Raw genomic sequence first — 22,655 nt, forward strand, 5'->3', positions numbered from 1 at the left:
TCAAAGTTCCTTTCACTGGAGCTAAGGGGCCAAGCCCAACTCCTGAAAAACAACCCCACACCATAATTACTCCTCCACCAAATTTCACTTTAATGCAGTCCGAAATGTACCGTTCTCCTGGCAACGTCCAAACTCAGACTCGTCCATCAGATTGCCAGATGGAAAAGCGTGATTCATCACTCCAGAGAAGGTGTCTCCACTGCTCTAGAGTCCAGTGGCGACGTGCTTTACACCACTGCATCCCACGCTTTGCATTGGACTTGGTGATGTATGCCTTAGATGCAGCTGCACGGCCATGGAAACCCATTCCATGAAGTTCTCTGCGTACTGTACGTGGGCTAATTGGAAGGTCACATGAAGTTTGGAGCTCTGTAGCAACTGACTGTGCAGAAAGTCTTTGCACTATGCGCTTCAGCATCCGCTGACCCCTCTCTGTCACTTTACGTGGCCTACCACTTGGTGGCTGAGTTGCTGTTGTTCCCAAACTCTTCCATTTTCTTATAATAAAGCCGACAGTTGACTTTGGAATATTTAGGAGCGAGGAAATTTCACAACTGGATTTGTTGCAGAGGTGGCATCCTATGACAGTTCCACGCTGGAAATCACTAAGCTCCTGAGAGTGGCCCATTCTTTCACAAACGTTTGTAGAAACAGTCTCCATGCCTAAGTGCTTGATTGTGGCGACGGCGAAGCGGCACAATGTGTCACTATGTGTCACAAAAGCTACCAGATAGATAGATAGATAGTACTTTATTGATTCATTCAGGAGAGTACCCTCAGGAAAATTAAAATTCCAGGAGCAGTGTACAGAATTGATGCTAACTACCCAACGGGAAGCAAACTACGGGCACAAAAAGCCTGTGAGCTAAAAGCAGCTTTGGGAAGCAAACAGTCATTTTTCACGAAACCGGTGAAAAAGTAACAATACGCAAACAAAGCCTCATTTAGAGCTACACATTTTCTGATGAAGAAGAAAGCCTTTTCAGACGGTAACGTTGTCAAAGAAAGTTATACACCAGATTACAGTACACTGGTGAACAGCATGCAATGCCAGTCTTCCCACTAACAAGGAAAGAGACACCAGATGTTGTCAGTAGCAACATGTAAGTGCCATGGCAAATTTGTATTAAAATATTAAAGAACTGTGTTCAATTTAGCTAAAAATGCAGCAGATTCGGTCATTAGTTCAAAATGAGACAACATTTATTTAAAAATATGTAAGTGGATTTCTTTTACCATTACAAAATTGATAACTTTTTGAAACATGGCGGAACATACTTCACGGTTTGTTCAAAGGGTTTGTTAGTGAAATATAGTGATGTAAGTGATCGTCTGAAAATTTAACAATTGCTGAGATTGATAGCTTTCTGAATATTGCCACCTTGTTGTCCATCCACTCATCCATTTTCTACCGCTTGTCCCTTTTGGAGTGGCGGGGGGTGCTAGAGCCTATCTCAGCTGCTTTTGAGCAGAAGGCGGGGTACACCCTGGACAAGTTGCCACCTCATCACAGGGCCAACACAGATAGATAGACAGACAACATTCACACTCACATTCATACACTAGGGCCAATTTAGTGATGCCAATCAACCTACACCTTGTTGTCATTGTTTCTGTCTTGCCACTGGTGAGGGCGGTCGCATCTCTCTCCGCTCCCTCCTTCCCTGCTTGCTCTCTTTGTTTTTTGTCTTGTCTGAACTATTTTGAAGCCTCTTTTCTTGAGCTGTCCTCAAATCTAAACATCAAAATGAATTTGATCAACTGGACTCTCGACGCAATTGACACAGTCTTTTCGACAAGGAAAAGAGGCTCGGGGGAGCCTGGCTGCCCTGATGGAACCATTGCTGCGGGGTACGTGAGAGATTCCTGGAATACTTGGAGAATCATGTGCCTCTCAGTCCTTTCCATCGAGGACGTGGAAGACATCTACCTATTTGGAGCTGTGATCGCAGGGCATTTGCTGATTGGGCTGGGCATTGCTCTGGTGTATCGTCAAATTCGGAAGACGATGGCAGCCACTCAAGGGGCCAACAGGCTGTTCAACGCAATGGAAGGATTGGGTCGTGCTGTGGGATCACAGACTGGAGCGATTGCTGATTTGAATCGCAAGGTAGATTCCATCTTGATGATGTTACAGAAAGAATAAATTGGAATTGTCAGAGCCAGCATATAGAGCAGGAATGTCATTGTTTTGACTGCTCGAAGAAAAAAAACAACATCTTAATCTACGATTTGACTCCCTCGAATGGCCTTGAGGAACAGGCTGTTTGAAAACACTCCCCCGAGGACTCCTCAAAGATGGACGCTTTTGACCTTTCCCTTTTCTTCAAAAGCACCTGGGTCGGACTCTTGAACTCTTGAACTCTTGGGGCCGGCCTCGGCCCATAAAGACAATCCAACATCTCACCCAAGTTAATTGGGCATACATGCACGCACATACCCCTCCCCAAATCAACGTCTTCACCACTGCTTTATTCCTCCGGGGTTGTGGGGGCTGAGCAGCGCTCAACAGCAGCTGCTGGCCTCCAAGGTCCTGTTGGATGACTTTGTTGCGAGTTGTTGTGATTAAATGTACCTTGTTTATGTGTGCCATGCTATGTGAGGTTTTTTTCCTCGGACTCAGTCTGGACCATTCCTGAGGGTCCAGCCTCAGACTGATATTTTTTTTTACTTCCCCCCTCCCCCCAATGTCACCTTTTTCCCACCTTTTTGAGGAGCGCCTAAGTGAGGCTGATCCGTTGGCGGTCCCGTCTTGTCTCCCTGTAACGTATGTCTGCTCTTAGCGGGATTGTGCCGAAAATGTAATTTCAGTTCTTATGTGTCTTGTACATGTAAGAATGGACAATAAAGCTGATTGATTGATTGATTGATAATTGTGAGAAATCATTAACGTGCTCAGTGTCTTCATATACAAAGCCCAAAACCAGTGAATTTGGCACGTTGTGTAAATCGCAAATAAAAACTGAATACAATGATTTGCAAATCCTTTTCAACTTATATTCAATTGAATAGACTGCAAAGACAAGATACTTAACGTTTGAACTGGTAAACTTTATTTTTTGCAAATATTAGCTCATTTGGAATTTGATGCCTGCAACATGTGGCAAAAAAGACTGACAAAAGTTGAGGAATGCCCATCAAACACTTAGTGGAACATCCCACAGGTGAACAGGCCAATTGGGAACAGGTGGGTGCCATGATTGGGTATACAGGCAGCTTCCATTAAAAGCTCAGTCATTCATAAACAAGGAGGGTCGAGGGTGTCCACTTTGTCAACAAATGCGTGAGCAAATTGTCCAACAGTTTAAGAACATTTCTCAACGAGCTATTGCAAGGAATGTAAGGATTTCACCATCTACAGTCCGTAATATCATCAAAAGCTTCAGAGAATCTGGAGAAATCACCGCACGTAAGCGTCAAGGCTGAAAACCAACATTGAATGCCCGTGACCTTCGATCCCTCAGGCGGTACTGCATCAAAAAGCGACATCAGTGTGTAAAGGATATCACCACATGGGCTCAGGAACACTTCAGAAAACCACTGTCAGTAACTACAGTTCGTCGCTACATCTGTAAGTAAGGCTGCAGCTAACGATTATTTTTCTATCGATTAATCTATAGATTATTTTTTCGATTAATCGGTTAATCTATAGATTATTTTTTTCGATTAATCTATAGATTATTTTTCCTTTTACCGATTATTTTTTTATTCAAAATGAAGATAAAAAAATAAATGTAGGCCCGTTTTTTCAAAAGGCATGGCTTTTATTTACAAAAAAAAAGAAGTATGGCCACTCAGTCAACATTGACAACAACATGACTAAATATTCTGTAACAATGTAAACATTTAAAACTTTTAACATTTAACAAAATTAAAAGTAGCTTATTTGCTTTTTAATGTGCAAATATAAAAGTCAACATCCAGTGCAAATCTTAATATTCTGCAATAGTATAAGCATTTCAAAAGTAAGTTGCTTATTTTGCTTTAAAATGTGCAAAACTAAAGATAAACATCCAATACAAAAAAGTGTAAAACGAAATATTCTGTAACAACAGTGTAAACATTTCAACAAAAGTGAAAGTATTGCTTATTTGCTAAAATGTGCAAAAATAAAGATAAACATCCAATACAAAAAAGTGCCAATCTAAATATTCTGGAGCACTGTAAACATTAAGTATTGCTTTTAAAATGTGCAAAAAAAACATCCAGTCCAACACAGTACACAATAACCAATTCTACTCATTCCAGTGAGTGTCTAACAGTTGTAATGAAGAAAGGTTAGCATGTCTACATGCTTTGCTTCTTTTCTTGTTTACAATATTCCCAGCAGCTGAAAATAGGCGCTCAGAAGGGGTCGATGTGGCTGGAACTGAGAGCTAATTAGCCTTCACCTCAAGCCAGGATTGCGAGTGAGCTGAGCTGCAGTTTAAGTTTCTAGAAGGTCAACGGGCTCATAGTGATGTTACTAGTAGTTGACTGGGAGGTGTTTATTATCATTCAGTCCACTGCCTGATGCTCACCTGCTAAACACCTATCTGCTCCACGCTGAAGCGCTGACTACATGCGCTCTGAATACGCACTGCTGATTGGCTGATAATGCTTTGTGTGTACCAATCAGATGGTTGTGTGGGTGGGACAATGCTGCGTGTGTACCAATCAGATGGTTGTGTGGGTGGGACAATGCTGCGTGTGTACCAATCAGATGGTTGTGTGGGTGGGACAATGTTGCGTGCTGAGACAGAGGCAGACGGAGCAAAGCAGCTTGTTAAGACTTTAGCTTTAGCTTAGAACTCGTTCGGTACACCCCCGTACCGAACCGAAAGCCCCGTACCGAAACGGTTCAATACAAAACACGTACCGTTACACCCCTAGCAGATACAAATGACACATTCATGTTGTTGTGTAATGATGACAACGTATGCTCGCGCGGACGATTGACTAGTTGATGGTTTTCTTTTCAAATGTTCGTTCATAGCCGTTGTGCTGCTATGATAGGCCATTTCCGCTCGACACAGTGTGCATACAACAACATTATTAGGCCGTTTATTGAAATACTCCCACACTTTTGACCACTATTGGCATACTTTTCCCCCCTCGCTCGCACCGCTCGCATCGTCTTCTTTGATCGTCTGCTTTGCGCTTCGCCATGACGGTAGTGTGACGTCATTATGCGACGCGTCGACGCACAAAAACGGCGTCGACGTATTTACGTAACCGATGACGTCGACTACGTCGACGCGTCGTTTCAGCCTTATCTGTAAGTGCAAGTTATAACTGTACTATGCAAAGCGAAAGTCATTTATCAGCAGCTCATCTAAAATGGACTGATGCAAAGTGGAAAAGTGCTCTGTGGTCTGACGAGTACACATTTCAAATTGTTTTTTGGAAACTGTGGACGTTGTGTCCTCCGGACCAAAGAGGAAAAGAACCATCCGGACTGTTATAGGCGCAAAGTTCAAAAGCCAGCATCTCTGATGGTATTGGGGTGTATTAGTGCCCAAGGCATGGGTAACTTACACATCTGTGAAGGCACCATTAATGCTGAAAGGTACATACAGGTTTTGGAGCAACATATTGTGCCATTCAAGCAACGTATTTTTCATGGACGCCCCTGCTTATTTCAGCAAAACAATGCCAAGCCACATTCTGCACGTGTTACAACAGCGAGGCTTTAGAGTAAAAGAGTGCGGGTATTAGACTGGCGTGCCTGTAGTCCAGACCTGTCTCCCATTTAAAATGTGTGGCGCATTATGAAGCGTAGAATACGACAAGGGAAACCCCGGACTGTAGAACAACTTAAGCTGTAGATCAAGCAGAATGGGAAAGCATTCCACCTGAAAAGCTTCAAAAATTGGTCACCTCCGTTCCTAAACATTTACTGAGTGTTGTTAAAAGGAAAGGCCATGTAACACAGTGGTAAAAATGCCCCTGTGCCGACTTTTTTGCAATGTGTTACTGCCATTAAATTCTAAGTTAATGATTTGCAAAAAAAAATTAAGTTTCTCAGTTCGAACATTAAATATATTGTCTTTGCAGTCTATTCAATTGAATATACGTTGAAAAGTATTTGCAAATCATTGTATTCTGTTTTCAATTTCACTGGTTTTGCGTTTTGTAGAGGAGTATAATTAATCATTATTAATAATGTAAAATTAAAGACAAACTGAACAAATTATTTCAGACGAGACTATCAAACTGGTAGCCCTTCATATGACTCAGTAGCCATGAAGTTTTTAATTTTCCTGAGGGAACTCTCCTGAAGGAATCAATAAAGTACTATCTATCTATCTAAGTAGCTCTCAGTTTCAAAAAACTTGGTGACCCCTGGTTTATGGTTTGAGTGCTTTTCGAACATGCATAATTATTTAGAATTAAACGAGTGTCAAGGTAAATATATGGGTGTTATTTTCGGGTTTCTGCAGGTATCAGAAAATCAAATTTAATGTATATTAATGCTTTTTTAATGCTACTTAAAACAAATGTATTGCCCATGTCCTACTGCAGATAGTTATTAAATATAGTCAAAAGCTTACAATTGTTTGTTTAGACAAAACTGTAAGCATTTACAATAATAATCTTGAATAGTTGAAAGGTTTACTTTAACGGTCACTCTCTAATGATTTGGAATTGGCTCAGAAATTTGTTTAATTTGAGAATTTATTTTGATTTATTTATTTTTCTGTAGTGATAGCAGAAGGTGTCAGTTGTGGTGGCGTCATGGCAATAGCAGAAGATGCTTTGTTGGTCACGTCAAAGAAATGTGGCACCGTTTACTGCTGCCTCTGGACATCGAATTTAATGTGTTTAATGCCATTTAAGGTCTTAATATTCGAAAAATCAATTTAATGACTTTTAATGTTTTTCAATGACTTCTATTTCATGTTCATGTTCTGTGGGATCACATAATGTTAAAAAAAACTGATTTAGAAGATTACAAACAGTTGTTTATGCTCTACTTATGAAAGTATTCCAATTCTAATTAATAATTCCTACTTTGCAGAAATTAATTTACCACGGTCAACCCTGGAACCAATAAACAGCAATAAACAACGGTTTACTGTATGTAGTCAGTTTCAAAGGTTAGGCTTTGAACAACATCCTATAGCTATGTGGAAGACAGCTTGGTAAAAATAACAAAATTATCAGCATAATACAGATATGTAGGATGTAAGTTTTATAATTGTGTTTTCTTTCAGCGAATAGGCTTACAAAGCATGATGTTGCTGTTAAAATGTGAGTGTAATGTTAGCAGTGCAAACCACATAGCTTTGCTAATGTTGCTAACGTTTGTGAAGTCGTACAATGTACTAAATAAAATGATGCATTTTTGAAACTGTTCAAACTAAGTGCTTGCAAAGTACAAGGAAGAAGAATCCTGATTAAAAAAAAATCTGGAACCTTGTGGAAAAATTGACTATCTTCTTATGTCAATCACAATTTATAAACAACTATTTATTCATTACAACTTTGATTTATTATGTCTTTGTGTTACAGACAAATGTGGTAGAAAAATCACTACGAAACAGAAAAGGGTTAGGATTAAATAAACGCTGGCTCTTCCTACTCCTTTTCGGTGTAATAAGAAACTGAAAATATGCGATGTACCGTATTGTAAGTGGTTGAAATAGTCTAATACCATCAACAGCAAAGATACTATTTATACCTCTCTGACATCAAAGTTCCGTTTGAGATTGTCTCCAACGATGCCGTAGAGCTCATCTGCAGGGTAAAGAGGGGCTTCGGTCGGTTCTGTCGTCACCTGAAGAACATGAAAACGCCTGAAGTTAGCTTATTTCCCGAATATGCTCCACACAAACGCTACGACCTAACTTACCTCAAGATTTTTTCTGTAGTTGAGGTTTCGTACGGCCTTCCGCGCCAAATGAAGAGCGTGGTTATCATCTAAAGCGTAATGGTCTGTTACACCGGACTTTCTGTGTCGTTAGGAGAAAATCTAGCATGAAAAATGTGACCAGGGGACGTCAAGAACAAGTGTTGTTTTTCCACCTGCAGTGAAGATCAGCACCTCCGAGGTCCTCAGCAGAAACTTGCTCTCCAGTAGCGGCTTTGACCTACAAACACACACATGCAAACAGACATGTTACTTCAAACAGAACACACGCTGTTAAAATATCTTGAAGCAAAACCATAAAGCAATCTGACATCGACAAATATTTAGTACACATTTTTTAACGTAGAAAATAACAAACCAATGGAGGTCCTCCCAGGAAAATAGTCCCTTGCTTCCGGACAATGATGCTTTCATCTGCCATGGCAGGAACATATGCTCCTCCAGCAGTGCAGGAGCCCATCACCACAGCAATCTGAGAACCAAAAGACACAAAACTACTTGTTAATGTAAGATATTAACAGTATTTATTTAGGTCATAAATAGGGGTGTATATCATTAGGATACTATCGATACCGATATCCCTTATTAATACCGGTATTCATCGGCACTCTTATTGGTACTATGTGTAATTGGTGTAAATGAAGTGAAAAAATGCATTTTTATGACCATTTTATGAGCACAAGAGGTTGTACACCACTAACATCATGTAGCATCTCACAGTAGGGAAGTAATTTATTAACACTTGCTTTTCAAGTCTTAAACAAGTCAACTATGTTTGCAGTGCAAGGTGCAACGCAGTTGTTGTGTGAATGCTCCAAAGCATTCACACATTCCCATTCTACACCAAAATTCAACTATTTATTGTTCTTCTTCTTCTCTTGATTTTGGCACGCTCTACATTCCACATTTTTCATCCGATTCACACAGTTCCAACTTAGACTTAGACAAACTTCAAACTGTTCAGCCTATTCGGGAATTGCGGGCTTTCCCTTGACAAATTCCAAAAATTCTCAGATTTCCCAGAATTCCAGGTTTTCCGGGACATTTTTCCCATTCAAAATGAATTGGCCATTTTTCAAACTTCCACCATTTCAACATTTTCAACCGATTCAAACCATTCCACCTTCAACATATTCCACTCATCCTGGACATTCAAACTATCACTTTTCCAAGTTCAAAAAAATTCCAGGAATTCCCAGAATTCCTTTTTTTTCAAACCCTTTTTAGACCCTTTTTTCTGGCGACCACTCCTTTTACATTTTTCAACCCAATTTAACCGACAAAACATTCCTCTTAACCAGGACAAAAAACAAAGTTGTTTTTTTAACTGGAAACATTCCCGGTTTTCCCGAAATTCCTGGAATTCCTTAATACCATATCTCAATTAAAAATGTTACTACTTCAACATTTCGACTGAAAATTTCAACACCAACATTTCAACTCATTAAGAACATTGAAGTCTTAGCATTTTCATAAAAAATACCGCTTTTCCATGAAATTCCCATTTAAACCAATGGGACATTTTTCAAAGTTCCACAATTCCCACATTTTTCATCTTCTGCAGCTCTCCAATAAAACACACTCAGATCTTCTCAGTTTTTAGCCGATACTACATAAAAAATAACGTAAAATAACGCAGTAACGCATCATGTAGTAACGGTAACTGAGTTACTGAATATAAAAAATAACAAGTTAGATTACTATTTACCGCCGAAAGTAACGGCGTTACAGTAACGCGTTACTATGTAACGCGTTAGTCCCAACACTGCACACCAGGTAGGGTAACACTATAATGTTATTTTCACATTTTTATATTGTCTTAATATGTACTCTAGTTTTATTTATACATCTTCTATACATACAGTAAATACATTTTATTCTTACTTGTTATTTGTGTATTTTTTTCTGTATTGCTTCAATACTCGTGCTGCAAAGTTTTCAAGGTCAGGGAAAATTCAATATAGTGATGTCACCGCTGAATATGGCACCGCCACCACCTTAAGAAATGTTTACAATGCTAACAAAACAAAAATTTAAATTTAGCCAACATTTTAGACTACCGGTAATTCCCACCAATAAAAAAATATTGGTGTAAATTCAAATGATTCAGTTGTGCATTTTATCATATAACTGCTACCTGTGGCTGTAAAAAAAAAAAAACAATAATAATGAGCCAGTCTATTCAACGGCTCTTTGAAAGTAACGGCTCCTCAAGATCTGGCTCCCTTCAAAGAGCCATAAATCTAATCTCTAGTCACAACCAACCCCACATGGAATTCCTTGCAAACATCGAGGCTAACAACTAGGGATAGGTACCGAATCCTGAACGTTTTTGGCACCAACCGAATCCTGCTGATCCATTGATTCACTTAAATCCAATGGTGCCATGTTACAGTACCTGGGTTAAGCGTAACTTCACGCCCGGTTGCCGAATCAGCAGGCTCTGCGCACTTCTGCACTTGGCAATCACTCCAGCAGCCTTGAGCCTGTTGACTCAGCCAAACTAACTCTACGTAATGTTGCAATTTTCATTGCCAACAGAGGAATTTACTAAAAAAAACGCTCCAACATAAGTTAAGTAAGCTCCACTTTTCCAAAAATGCGCTAGCTTGATTGGACTATACATTGGCTTTGCTAGTGATATGCTACTGATTAGCCTTAGCAATTTTACATGGCAGTTTTATCATCTATAAATGTGTTAATTAAAACTACAACTAAGGTGCTAGTTACAATCAAACAGCTGGTGCGTAATAATTAAAATACTTACAGTATTAACCCACGTTTTAGGGCGCAACTGACTGGCCAACTCACTATAAATTATCCACTACTGCCATTTAATGTCTCACAGTTGTTATTGAGACTAAAAAATGTCACAATAAAACAAGATAACAAATGGACAACAGTTAAACTAATCAGCTCATTTTTAAATGTTGCAATAAAAAATGTGACTATTATTAAAAAAAGGGAAGAGATCTGGAGGAAGAGATCTTGCCCAAGTGGAGGAGTTCAAGTACCTCGGAGTCTTGTTCACAAGTGAGTGAAGAAGGTGAAGAAGGAGCTGAGTCGGAAGGCAAAGCTCTCAATTTACCGGTCGATCTAAGTTCCCATCGTCACCAATGGTCATGAGGTTTGGGTTATGACCGAAAGGACAAGATCACGGGTACAAGCGGCCGAAATTAGTTTCCTCCGCAGGGTGGCGGGGTCCCTTAGAGATAAGGTGAGAAGCTCTGTCATCCGGGAGGAGCTCAAAGTAAAGCTACTGTTTCTCCACATTGAGAGGAGCCATATGAGGTGGTTCGGGCATCTGGTCAGGATGCCACCCGAACGCCTCCCTAGGGAGGTATTTAGGGCACGTCCGACCGGTAGGAGGCCATGGGGAAGACCCAGGACACGTTAGGAAGACTATGTCTCCCATTGGCCTGGGAACGCCCCGGGATCAGCAGACTATGTCGGTGAGCTCTGATCCCGCTTTTGTCAATTCCTCCACCACAATTTGAGAGACAGTGCTATCTGGCGGCGAGTGTGACGACCTGTTTTCTTATTACCTGTGCAACTCCCTGTGATGACAGCCTGGCCTGGTTGAAGAAAATGCGGCCAAAGTGTTCCTTGTCGGGAAAGACGTCCGCCTGTCTGGGAAGATTGGCTCCCCCGGAGTCCACTGCAGACATCAAGAACATCATGTTGTGAGTGATTTTTGGGACTATTAGTTCACATGCTGAGCTTTAGCATTCGCTGACTACGATAAAAAGGGGAGGTCTGTTTTATAAAACAACACGTGGGTTTATTATACTAAACAAATACCAACTAGAAAAGTGAATGAGAAAGAGAATGCACCTTCCTCCCAATGGTAAAAAAATCCTGACTCCAGACTGTGATTACATACTGTATTTCTTATCCCATTTCTGACATTTTTTGAAAGATTCTTCAAAATGTGCCCGTAACTTTTAAAAACTTTATATAGTGGAGTGAAAGAAACAGAGAAGGCTCATGCGAGTCATCCAGTGTCTTTGTCTCTGTGGGTGTAGGCGGGATGCTACAAAACCCAAAACCAGTGAAGTTGTCACGTTGTGTAAATGGTAAATAAAAACAGAATACAATGATTTGCAAATCATTTTCAACTTACATTCAATCAAATAGACTGCAAAGACCAAGATATTTATAGTTCGAACTGAGAATTTTTTTTTTTTGTTGCAAAGAATCATTAACTTTAATGACAGCAACACATTGCAAAAAAAGTTGGCACAGGGGCATTTTTACCACTGTGTTACATGGCATTTCCTTTTAACAACACTCAGTAAATGTTTGGGAACTGAGAAGATCAATTTTTGAAGCTTTTTTTTGTTGTTGAAGTTTTAACTTGCACTTATAGTAGCGACAAACTGTAGTTACTGACATTGTTTTTCAAAGTGTTCCTGAGCCCATGTGGTGATATCCTTTACACACTGATGTCTCTTTTTAATGCAGTATTGCCTGAGGGATCGAAGGTCCGTGATATCATCGCTTACGTGCAGTGATTTCTCCAGATTCTCTGAACCTTTTGATGATATTGCGGACCGCAGACGGTGAAATCCATAAATTCCTTGCAATAGCTCGTTGAGAAATGTTGTTCTTAACCTGTTGGACAATTTGCTCACACATTTATTCACAAACAGGTGACCCTCGCCCCATCCTTGTTTGTGAATGACTGAGCATTTCATGGAAGCTGCTTTTATACCCAATCATGGCACCCACCTGTTCCCAATTAGCCTGTTCACCTGTGGAATGTTCCAAATAAGTGTTTGATGAGCATTCCTCAACTTCCTCAGTCTTTTTTGCCACTTGTGCCAGCTTTTTTGAAACATTTTGCAAGCATCAAATTCCAAATTAGCTAATATTTGCAAAAAATAACAGTTTTCCAGTTCGAACATTAAATATCTTGTCTTTGCAGTCTATTCAATTGAATATAAGTTGAAAAGTATTTACAAATCATTGTATTCTGCTTTTATTTACCATTTACACAACGTGACAACTTCACTGGTTTGGGGTCTTGTAGAATACACACACACAGAAGTCGAAGCTCATAATGCAAACACCAGGTAATTTAGTAGAAATTATCCAGATCAGCCCCCAAATTTAATGACTTGTTTTTTTTTTCATTGCTGACATTTGCTGAAACTTCAATGAAAATCCAAAGATAACTTTTTGAGCTATCTATAGCGGAATGAAAGAAACAGAGTGAACACTCTTGTCAGTCATCCACTGTCTTTTTTGTCAAATCCGATCTTTTTAGTGGCCGTTCACATTACAAAACAAAATGCGATTTCTAATGTGAATGCAATCTAATCTATCTTATACTTTCAGTGGTTACGGAAGTAAACATGGATTCCACTCTAGTCGGTCTCAGTACTGGCGCATTTGTGGCAATTTCAAAGATTTTCTGCAATCAAAGTCAACTTTTTCTGAACCAAATTATTGCGTGTAGAAGATTAAGGAGAAAGAGGACACATGTTTTGGCTCTCGCAGTTTTACGGATATTTTGCTTCGATGTCTGCTTGAGGAGCGTGTCCCTGGGCGAGGAGTGGTGGAACTTTCACGGGAGTTCCTAAAACATTTTATTGTCACCGGTTTCCTGCTTTGTAATTATTTTTGTAACCGACTATTTTGGCAAATAATTATGACGCACATTGAGGACGCGTCGCATATATATTAGGGTTGTCCCGATACCAATAATTTGGTACTGGTACCAACATGTATATCAACACTTTCGAATACTTTTCCAAATAAAGGGAACTACAAAAATTTTAATATTGGCTTTATTTTAACAGAAAATCTTACAATACATTAAACCTTTCGTGAATGTGTGTGTGAATGGGTGAATGTGGAAATACTGTCAAAGCGCTTTGAGTACCTTGAAGGTAGAAAAGCACTATACAAGTATAACCCATTTATCATTTATTTATTTATTTCTTATTGCACTCAAATAACAAATTTAGAAGGTTAAAATATAAATTAAAAGGCATTAAACACAGTCTGTTTTTCTTGTTGCACTCAAAGAACAATTTACAAATTGAATCACGAAGTCTACCATAATCAAGGATTGGGTTAGAACAGAACAGAACAGAAAGTTTTACTGACATCACATTAAATTATTCATGATTTATGGTTGCCACTCCTGGTCTGTGCTTTAAGAAAAATGCAATTATTGGTAAGAACAAAAAAAAAAACTATGAATAAATCATGTAGCAGGTAAAACACATTTGTTAAAGATAAAACACAAATTGTAGGAATTTGTTACACAATTCAGTCATTTCACTTGCATTAGTTGACGCAAATTGGGCGGTCTTAACTCCGCTAATATTTGGCATCAAGCCAAGCAGCTGTGTGCGCGTCTACGTATCTACATGTTATGTATCTACATGTTGCGTATCTACATGTTGCGTATCTACATGTTGCGTATCTACTCGTTGCGTATCTACATGTTACGTATCTACATGTGCACAGCAGGGGAGCTGGTTAACTATGTTATGAGAGTAGCGTATGTGTGTTTGCAAGAATGGCAATGTGTTGGCTGCGTGACGTCAGTGAGTGAGTGGGCGAATAAAGAGAGAGAAAGGTAAAAAGTGCACTGCGCAGTAGAGTGATGAACGGGTCCGGTTGTGTCATGCAGAACTAATAATAAAGCAACCAGATTGTCACAAATCGGCGGCCTCGTCATTCTGACCGGAAAGGGGAGCTTAGCAGACCCATTGCCGAGTAAAGTGAAGGGTGTTACCACGGATGAAAACATCTGCCCTGGAAGGAACGTTTGACCTGTGCTCCTTGACTAGCCGAACAGCAGAACAGGTGTAACAACTATATTATTACCTGTCACTCTTTCTAACTATTGTGCAGATCTGAATGATTATTATTTAAATGCTTACCTACGTCTGAAGCAAAGGTGGTAATACTAATCGCCACGTTTGGCGAGGCCTGTTTTAAAGCAAAACTTGCAGCTCGGCGCCCCCTTGTTTAAAGCGTCACCTTTATTGTTGGTTTTGAAGCCCAAATACCTCCATATTGTACTTCATGCACACTCTTTATTAACCAGTAGAATTGTCATTTTTGCCATTCTTCCCCATTACAATGTTATTGCTTGTATGCACTTTGTGTGTGCGTTTTGACACACTCAACATCATGTGCCTCGCTCTGTAATCTCCGCCGCACAGCGGCATTCAGATGAAAGAACGGTACCGATATTTTTCAAAAGGTGGTATAGTACTGATTTCAATTCATTAGTATCGCGGTACTTAATTAGTACTGGTATACCGTAGAACCCTAATATATTGACGATTTATTTCCAATAACGAAAGAGGCCTGGGTCGCATATGAAAAATTCAGAATTGCACTGTTCACACGGACATTAGATAATCTGATACAGGTCACGTATTGGCAAAAAAATCGGAATTGACCCGCAGTGTGAACAAGGCCTTTGTCTCTGCAGTGCCGCTTGAGTGCACACACACAGAAGCGTAATTGTAAAGTAATGTAGTAAAAATTATTCAGATCAGGCCTAAAATGTAATCATTTGCTCCTTTTCCCACTTTGTCCATTCCCTGAAAATGTCATGAAAATCCAGCCGTAACTTTTTGAGTTATTTTGCTAACCAACTAAGTGACAGACAGGCAAACCAACCAACAGGAAATTATTACATACAGTAATCCCCTAGCGGAAGTAATGGTACCTTACCCAGGTAAATGCAAGGCAGGTGGTTCTGCTGGGCTATTTCTTGTGCACGAAGATGCTTCTTGACTGTGACGGGGTAATACGTCCCCCCTTTGACTGTTGCGTCATTGGCCACAATGACACATTCCACCCTGGCAAACATTATAAACATTAGTTTGTGGTCTAAATAACCCCGAAAGATAAAAATAAGTTGTGTTAAGAAGCAGGAACAACAACGTGTAACAATATATCAACTCTCGGTTGATCAAACGGCACAACTCTTGCATATCTTGAGTTTTAAGTATGTGCTTTTACTGCCATCAGGTGAAATAACTGAAAACATGTTTTATATTCTAGTTTCTTCAAAATAGCCACCCTTTGCTCTGATTACTGCTTTGCACACTCTTGGAATTCTCTTGATGAGCTTCAAGAGGTAGTCTTCTGAAATGGTTTTCACTTCACAGGTGTGCTTGAAGCTCATCGAGAGAATGCCAAGAGTGTGCAAAGCAGTAATCAGAGCAAAGGTGGCTATTTTGAAGAAACTACAATATAAAACATGTTTTCAGTTATTTCACCTTTTTTGTTAAGTACATAACTCCACATGTGTTCATTCGTAGTTTTGATGCCTTCAGTGACAATCTACAATGTAAAATAGTCATAAAATCAAAGAAATCGCATTGAATGAAAGGTGTGTCCAAACTTTTGGCCTGTACTGTGTAACAATAACAAAATTGTGTAATGAGGCAATTTGTGTTGATATATTATTCCCAGGTACAAGTGGCCCTCTGAGGGCAGCCATAACTGCAATGTGGCCCTGATTTGACAATCCTGCGATACCTCATAAAAATATTAACAAATATCAATATCGACCCATATAAAACACTTATATCGTGATATGTCTACGGATGTTCTCCTTCATCCAGGTTTCAAATGATATCGTGATACATTTTTCAGCCGTATCGCCCAGCCCTAGTTATTGATTACCAAGTATATTGCAGCAGACAAAAGAACTAATGTTGCAGTAAGGAGCAAACTGTTCAGCCAGCTTCGCTCCAGCTGATGAGTCGGGTGGAAACATTTAATATGACGTTGAAAACTTACCCTGACACTCGCCCAATGCCAGTAATCATACCACCTGCTGGCACCTCCTCCTTTCCATACAACTCGTATGCGGCGAACTGGGAAAATTCTAAAAAAGGAGTCCTGCAAACGCAAGAATAAGTCCTGATGAACAACAATGTGGTGTCACTGGTGGAAGCAAGTCCAAGCACATGTTGGTGTTGTGTGAAGACGGTAAGTTCTAAGAGTACCCTGGATCCAGAAGTCTGTCGATGCGCTCTCTGGGTAAGAGTTTACCACGGGAAGTGTGAAGCTTTCTGGCCTTTTCTCCCCCGCCTGCAATCAATATGCATTTATGTATTGTCATTATCAGAAGTATTAACGAGATTACATTAGAGCGGAGGTGGCCAATGTGCGGACTGGGGAGCATTTGCGACCCACAGTTAATTTTTTAAGACCCCGCAGCACTTTCTAACTAAATACTATTACAGAATAAAAACCATAAAACAAGTGGAATAAAAGAGCATACAGGTGAAATCTAACGAGAAAAAGTTACAATGTTGGCTCTAATAACACACAAAGTTTTTTCTTTAAAACTGTCGATAACCAAAAAATATTAAGGAATCAAAATTAGTTGTTAAAAATTATTGACCTACTAAAGGCTCAAATATTCCACTTTGAAATATTTTTGGGGTAAAATATAGCATATTTTGTGCATTTGCCATAAAAAACTCAAGTTTTCTATAACAAAAACTACATAAAACCTATAAAAAACAACAACTTTATCATCAAAAGATAGATCTGAAGTTGATCTAGAGCAGTGATTCTCCATCTAGGGGTGTGCCAATTATGTGCAATCAATTTTATTCATTATTAAGTACAGTGTTTTATTTTCCTATATTCAAACACAGTGTTACTGTTCAAACTGTGTGTAATGTTACAGTGGCCAAAAATACTAAATGTTAAATAAAAGCCTAGTTTTTAATGAATACTTGGGCATACTATGCTACTGTACTTAAATGTTGGTCATACTTGGAGAGCCAAGAGTTTTCTGAGGTGGTACTCCGTGAAAAAGGTTTGAGAACCACTGCACTAAAGACTTAAGCGCTGAAAGTAAAATAATTTAAAAAATAATGTACGGTATGCCCTATTTTTGACACTTTTTGGGGGACCCTTTTGGATCCCAGAGAATTTTAACGGGATTTTTTTTTAATCTGCCGTTGTTTGAATAATAATAATACTGAATCAAAATGAATGTTAGAAACTATTGACTTATTTAATGCTCCAAGTACTTCACATCAAACATTCCACTTTGACGTTTTTTGTGGGGGAAATATGGCATATTTTGTGATTGTGCCTTAAAAAAAGCAGGGTTTTCTTTAACAAAAAGTGCATACAAATCAAAAAATCTTAACTTCATATCAACAGATATTTCTAAAATGTATCTAAAGATTTAAGTGTAAAAAAAATATATATAAGACTTATGTTTTAACATTTTTATGACTGAGAACCTTCTAGGTCCCTGGCACCAAACTTGAGGGGAGCCTAAAGGTTAAAAAAATAAAAATGTTGTATTGGTTTTGAAAATTTAATTTAGCAAAATGGCCCCCGCTTGCTTTGATTTTTAAAGTGTGCGGGCCTCAGTGGAAAAAGTTTGGACCCCCCCTGCATTAGAGCATCAATAGACTTTGGCATAGTGAAACTCCATGTGCAAGTCTATAAAGTCCAGTGACTGTAAAGCATGGGTGTCAAACTCTGCCCCCCCCAGCAGCTTGGAAGAGTTAGGGCTGCTTGGGATTCTGGGTATTTGTTCTGTTGTGTTTATGTTGTGTTACGGTGTGGATGTTCTCCCGAAATGTGTTTGTCATTCTTGTTTGGTGTGGATTCACAGTGTGGCGCATATTTCTAACAGTGTTAAAGTTATTTATATGGGCACCCTCAGTGTAACCTGTATCGTTGTTGATCAAGCATGCGTTGCATTCACGTGTGTGCTTACAGAAGCCGCACATATCTTTGACTAGGCCGGCACGTTGTTAGAATGGATGAAAAGCGGACGTGACGACAGCTCGTAGAGGACGTTAAAGGCAGTGCCTTTAAGGCACGCCCCCAAGACTGTGGACTACGAGATATAATGACTGATGAACACCTTCGTTCAATAATGAAGGTTGCCTCAGCTCAAAGCCTGAGCCCCGACATTAATGAACTAGCATACAAGAAAAGATGGCAGGTATCTGGCTTGGGCACATCAGATTAGATCAGTGTGTTGCAAACTGAGCAGTTTAAAGTCCTGAATGGTTGGTTTATTCATTGTTATTTTATTTTCAAATTTATTAGCCTGTGAAAAAAGTTAATGTTGATATTTACCTCAGAAGGCTGCAAATAGAAAAGAGGCATTCGATTTTTATTTAAATTGTATTTGATATGCCATTGATATTTTTTAATTATTATTATTATTATTTGAAACTCGATTTTGCATGTCACTATAAAGTTATATAAGCCTTGCTTGTTCAATATTCAATGCAAAACTTGTTTGGGTCCCTATTAAAAGGTTAATTTGTTCAACCTTGGCCCGCGGCTTTGTTCAGTTTTAAATTTTGGCCCACTCTGTATTTGAGTTTGACACCCCTGCTGTAAAGAAACAGAAATAAACTGAGTGACTCTTATGTGACCACTTTACACTAACTTGCATCATGGAAGTCACCTAAAGGACATACAGGTATAATCGTCAAATGATGAATAAAACATGTCTGCCATTCGGCCCAAATTACCCAAGAATCATGTGATGCTTCATAATGTCACAGTGCATGCTGGCATTTTCAATAAATATTGTATACTCAGTGTTGGCGCTAGGAATTTTCAAAATGGGGTCCCAGGGACCCCATCAAGTCATAAAAATGGGGTCCCACAGTAAATATTTGGGGCCCAACTTTTTTGTAAGCGTTTTGAAAACAAATGATAAATGTATGCATTATCCTGTTATATCTCACATTCTATATTGTTTTGGAAAAAGGTTGTCATAAACGTTACTTAATTCATAAAAAAAATAGTACAAAAGAAAACACATTTTTTTGCATATGTAAATGTATTCAGTTTAAACATTCATTCACCTTCTTTTTTCCTTCATGGATCTAAACTTTACCGCTGCCGTCCCAAAATCAAAGTTCTCTGGCTGGGCGAGGACCACTGACACATCTCATCTCTGCATATTTTACTAGAATGCCCTTATGGGCGTTACATATATCAAAATTGAGTACCTACTGTGCTGTTTATTTGTTGAAATACCCTTTTTAGAGCAAATATCTACACAAACGACCACTTTGCTGGTGTCAAAAATGTATTTAAAGGGTATTTCAACAAGTACAGTAGGTACTTGATTTTGATATATGTAATGCTCATAAGGGTATTCTAGTAAAATATGCAAACATAAGATGTGTCAGTATCAAAATATTACTTGAAATCAATTTTTGACACCCAACAAAGTGGTCGTTTGGTTAGATTTTAGCTTTGTAAAGTGCATTTTAACAAGTAAACAGCACAGTAGGTACTTGATTCTGATATATGTAATGCTCATAAGGGTATTCTAGTAAAATATGCGTGTGTAAATATGCGATGTGTAAATATCAAAATATTACATTGACTCACTCTTTTTCAGGCAATATTACATTTAATAAATTGTTTACATAAATTAATACATCCAAACACTTTGTAAATGTTTGTTATGTGCATGAAGAAATCCATCCATCCATTTTCTACTGCTTATTCCCTTCGGGGTCAAATAACAATTAAAATTGTATTTATCTTCCAAACAAGAAAGAGGTTTTCTCACATCAACATCGGACTAACAACAGTCCTTTAAATCTCATTAATACCGCAGAAAAGGCAAACGGTCATTTTCCAGACACGATAAAAGCTTAAATAATGTCAAACACGTAGCGTTACAATAACCACATAGATAAACTGTTTGCCTAACACCTAGTAATCCGCTGTGGACAGACGAGCCAAGCAATGCAGGTTAATAAGCGAGCGGTGCGCGTTCCCGCTAAGGAAATAATTTTTTGGCAGGCAATCCCATTTTGGCACAACACCGGCAAGTATAATCAAAACAAAAACACAGACGGAAAGTGATATTCGATAAAAAAACAAGCAAACCGGAGGGTCGGTAAAAACGTTTTTAAAAATCTGCGTCTCGGGGACGCCCAGACTTCCGGAAATGCGCGTCCTTAATGATTTCAATGCGTAAAAAGACACAAAAAGTGCGTTAACGCCAACATTGATACTGATATACACGCTGTATACTGACTACTTTAGAGTATAACTATGATTCATTTATACTGTAATGTCCCTCTAGAATATACAAATAGTTGCTTAAATGAGATACTGAGTGACTATACATAGCGCAAACACAACATAAATAGAGACCACACAACCATTATGATCATATATTTGCAGAACCACCCACCTAATTTAATCTTCTCTGTGCGGCTTTTCAATTCTTCAACAAGAGCTTGCATTCGCTCATAATTCTCCTGGAAAATAAAAAAAATAAAAAGATGAAACCAGGAACACACCTTTTATAGTATACAGGTGCATATAAGTTGGTATGATGCACTTAATATGCAGTTATGGACTGTGGAGGTGGGAATACAGGGGTTTTTCATATGTGAATAATGTTACATTGATTGATTGATTGATTGATTGATTGAGAAGTTTATTGACGTCTTAAAGAATTGAATCCATGTAATGCTTTAAAAAGGCAAATGGATGGCACAAAAAGCCAAAAGGCTTGTTTCCATTGCGGTCCATTAAATATTCATTACATTTGATACATTCAATGATAAAAGATATATAAAAAATTACGTTTAAAAATTGATCAATTATGTACATATACACAGTATACATGTCAGGTGATTTTAAAAATAATATATACAAATAATTGGGGGGTATATACACTATGTACATGACACTATGTACATGTTGACTCCAAAAGTGTGCAAACCAGACTGAGAAAAAAAATATATATAGACTATAACCACATATAAACCTGTTTGATGCTTCGAAGAGTTGCTGGGGATCTATTTTGGTTCAGATCAGGTAGAGGTTGAGCTGAGCCATGATTTGATGGCAGTTTTAAAATTTAGTAGGGTAGTTCGAATTTTAAGGTCTGTTGGTAGTGCATTCCACTGTGTGGTGGCAAAATAGTAGAATGCGTTTTTTCCAATGAGAGTCTTGAATTTGGGGATGAATAATGTGCATGAATAATAAGTGCATAATGTTACACAGAGCATGAATAATATAATGCATATACAAAGCAAACATGATGACCTATGATTTGCATGGACTACATTGTCAGGATGCTTATTGACACTGTAGACATTCCCTACAATATACAAACTACTGACTTCAGAGCATTCAACGGAGTTTTAACTGTTACATAACGATGGCTTAATTGTACAAATATGCACATTATAACTGTCCTGAAACATTTTCCAATGGATTAAGAGTTAGGTGTTTGAAGTCAACATGTTGACCATGACAGTGTTAGCAAGGTGGACTGTTAGCTCCAAGGCTAGCATCTAGCATACCTGGTAGTCGGCAGAGTGTTTATCAGGCTGAGAGCCGAGTCGCGCAACTTTTTCGGCGTAGTATGATCTTGTACAAGCCAGTGGAAAGCTTCCGCAGCGGAGCAGCAACGGCCTGGCCGTTTGAAGAAGCATTTTGACGCTTTTTTTCGAGACAAAGTTCGCTAGCGAGACTAGCAAGGCTCTTGTTCGTTTCCTGGTTGTCAGCGCCAGCACTGATTAAAACCTACGTCGCCCCCTGGTGGCTGCAGATGGCAACCAATTGGGCTCAATGTAAATCATTATTATATTTTATTCATGCTTTATTTCTTTATTCCGTGTTGTATGGGGAATAATAACATATTTTAACGAGTAGTACATTGATCGAAACGAATTATAATCATAGGACACTGAGGGCAACACATTGTACGTGTCAAAATGTACAATGTGAATGTGAATGTTGTCTGTCTATCTGTGTTGGCCCTGCGATTAGATGGCGACTTGTC

General features: G+C 38.8%; 1 protein-coding gene across 1 annotated transcript in view; it reads right to left on the minus strand.

Moving 5' to 3' along the window:
- The window catches only part of LOC133651560 (methylcrotonoyl-CoA carboxylase beta chain, mitochondrial-like), a 41,710-nt gene extending 19,310 nt beyond the window's left edge, over positions 1 to 22,400 (minus strand). Inside the window, exons 1-10 of the mRNA XM_062049530.1 lie at positions 22,174 to 22,400; positions 21,051 to 21,117; positions 16,843 to 16,927; positions 16,634 to 16,735; positions 15,557 to 15,684; positions 11,398 to 11,510; positions 8,211 to 8,324; positions 8,008 to 8,072; positions 7,835 to 7,934; positions 7,664 to 7,759 (exon numbers count right to left, since the gene is read on the minus strand). Of these exons, the coding sequence (XP_061905514.1) occupies positions 7,664 to 7,759; positions 7,835 to 7,934; positions 8,008 to 8,072; positions 8,211 to 8,324; positions 11,398 to 11,510; positions 15,557 to 15,684; positions 16,634 to 16,735; positions 16,843 to 16,927; positions 21,051 to 21,117; positions 22,174 to 22,305 (1,002 nt within the window). The 5' untranslated portion in view covers positions 22,306 to 22,400. The remainder of the gene's footprint in view (positions 1 to 7,663; positions 7,760 to 7,834; positions 7,935 to 8,007; positions 8,073 to 8,210; positions 8,325 to 11,397; positions 11,511 to 15,556; positions 15,685 to 16,633; positions 16,736 to 16,842; positions 16,928 to 21,050; positions 21,118 to 22,173) is intronic.
- Positions 22,401 to 22,655: the final 255 nt, after the last annotated feature.

Source organism: Entelurus aequoreus, linkage group LG06 (genome assembly GCF_033978785.1).
Source record: "Entelurus aequoreus isolate RoL-2023_Sb linkage group LG06, RoL_Eaeq_v1.1, whole genome shotgun sequence".
Taxonomy (NCBI): domain Eukaryota; kingdom Metazoa; phylum Chordata; class Actinopteri; order Syngnathiformes; family Syngnathidae; genus Entelurus; species Entelurus aequoreus.